General features: G+C 48.6%; 1 protein-coding gene across 4 annotated transcripts in view; it reads left to right on the top strand.

Moving 5' to 3' along the window:
• The window catches only part of SUPT5H (SPT5 homolog, DSIF elongation factor subunit), a 37,721-nt gene that overhangs the window by 8,453 nt on the left and 27,974 nt on the right, over positions 1-1,294 (top strand). For all 4 annotated transcript variants that reach the window (XM_023508253.1, XM_003802128.3, XM_012812932.2 and 1 more), the window contains one exon: positions 629-794. In XM_023508253.1, coding sequence (XP_023364021.1) covers positions 629-794 — 166 coding nt within the window. The remainder of the gene's footprint in view (positions 1-628; positions 795-1,294) is intronic.

Below are 1,294 nucleotides of genomic sequence, written 5' to 3'. Positions count from 1 at the left end.
GGGTTTGAACCCGCCACCCTTGGTATATGGGGCCTGCGGCCTACCCACTGAGCCACAGGCACCACCTGAGAGGAGCATTTCTATAGGGGGGCATGATTGGGCTGCCTGATGCTGCTGGGACATCCTGTATGTAGGTGAGGACTACAGAGTGTCCATGGAATTAACAGTAAGGGATGGCCAGTGGCCTTGATGAGTTGGGTGAATTGGAAACAGAGTTAGGAGTCATAGAGATGTCATAGAGGAGTTGTTAGGAGTCAGCATTGTCACAGAGATGTCCACCACAGCCAAGGGAGTAGATGAGATGGCCCAGGAGAGTTGTAGCATGGAAGAGGGTCAAGGACGAAGCCTCATCAACCTAGAATATTTGAAGTTGAGGTGAGCAAAAGGTCTACTGGAGGGAGGAGTCTGGGTTGGCTCCCAGGTATTGGTTGGGTGGTTTCGGGGATGGCAGTGCTGTCACTGAGATAGATGATAACCAGAGAGGCCTGGCCAAAGTGGAAGGGCATGCACACACAGCTAAGGGAGTTATGATTGGCAGATCTGAAGTCAGATTTGGGGGTGAGGAGCTTGGTGTCTGAATTTGGGGGTGGTAGAACTCTGGTGCCTCAACCCTACCTGATCCCTGTAGGTAGAGGAAGAGCGGCGGAGTGCAGCTGGCAGTGAGAAGGAAGAAGAGCCTGAGGAAGAAGAGGAAGAGGAGGAAGAGGAGGAATATGATGAGGAAGAGGAGGAGGAAGATGATGACCGGCCCCCCAAAAAACCTCGCCATGGTGGCTTCATTCTGGATGAGGCTGGTATGTCACTGGGCAGGGCTAGAGAGGCGCTGAACAGAGGCAAACTCTCCCCCTCACCCTTTTAGTTTCTTTAGGTGTGTATTGAACCCCCATATACCATTGTCACATAGCTTCAACAGTTAATAGCTTAGTACCAAACTTATTTCACTTACTCTTTCTCACTTCTACCTACCTCTGGATGATATTGAAGCAAATCCAAAATACATGAGATACACACACACACACACACACACACATATCTTTTGAGACAGAATCCTGCTCTGTGCCCAAGCTAGAGTGCAGTGGCATTATCCAAGCTCACTGCAGTCTCTTAACTCCTAGGCTCAAGCAATCCTGCTTCAGCCTTTCAAGTAGCTGGGTCTACAGGCACATGCCAGGATGGCTGGCTAATTTATTTCTATTTTTCATAGCAACAGAGTCTCAATCATGCTCAGGCTGGCCAAACACATAATTTTGCCCAAAACCATTTCTGTATGTATGCTTTTTTTTTTTTTTTTTTT

Source organism: Otolemur garnettii, unplaced genomic scaffold, assembly GCF_000181295.1.
Source record: "Otolemur garnettii isolate 467f Iridium unplaced genomic scaffold, OtoGar3 scaffold00233, whole genome shotgun sequence".
Taxonomy (NCBI): Eukaryota; Metazoa; Chordata; class Mammalia; order Primates; family Galagidae; genus Otolemur; species Otolemur garnettii.
This window is presented reverse-complemented; position numbering and strand designations above follow the sequence as displayed.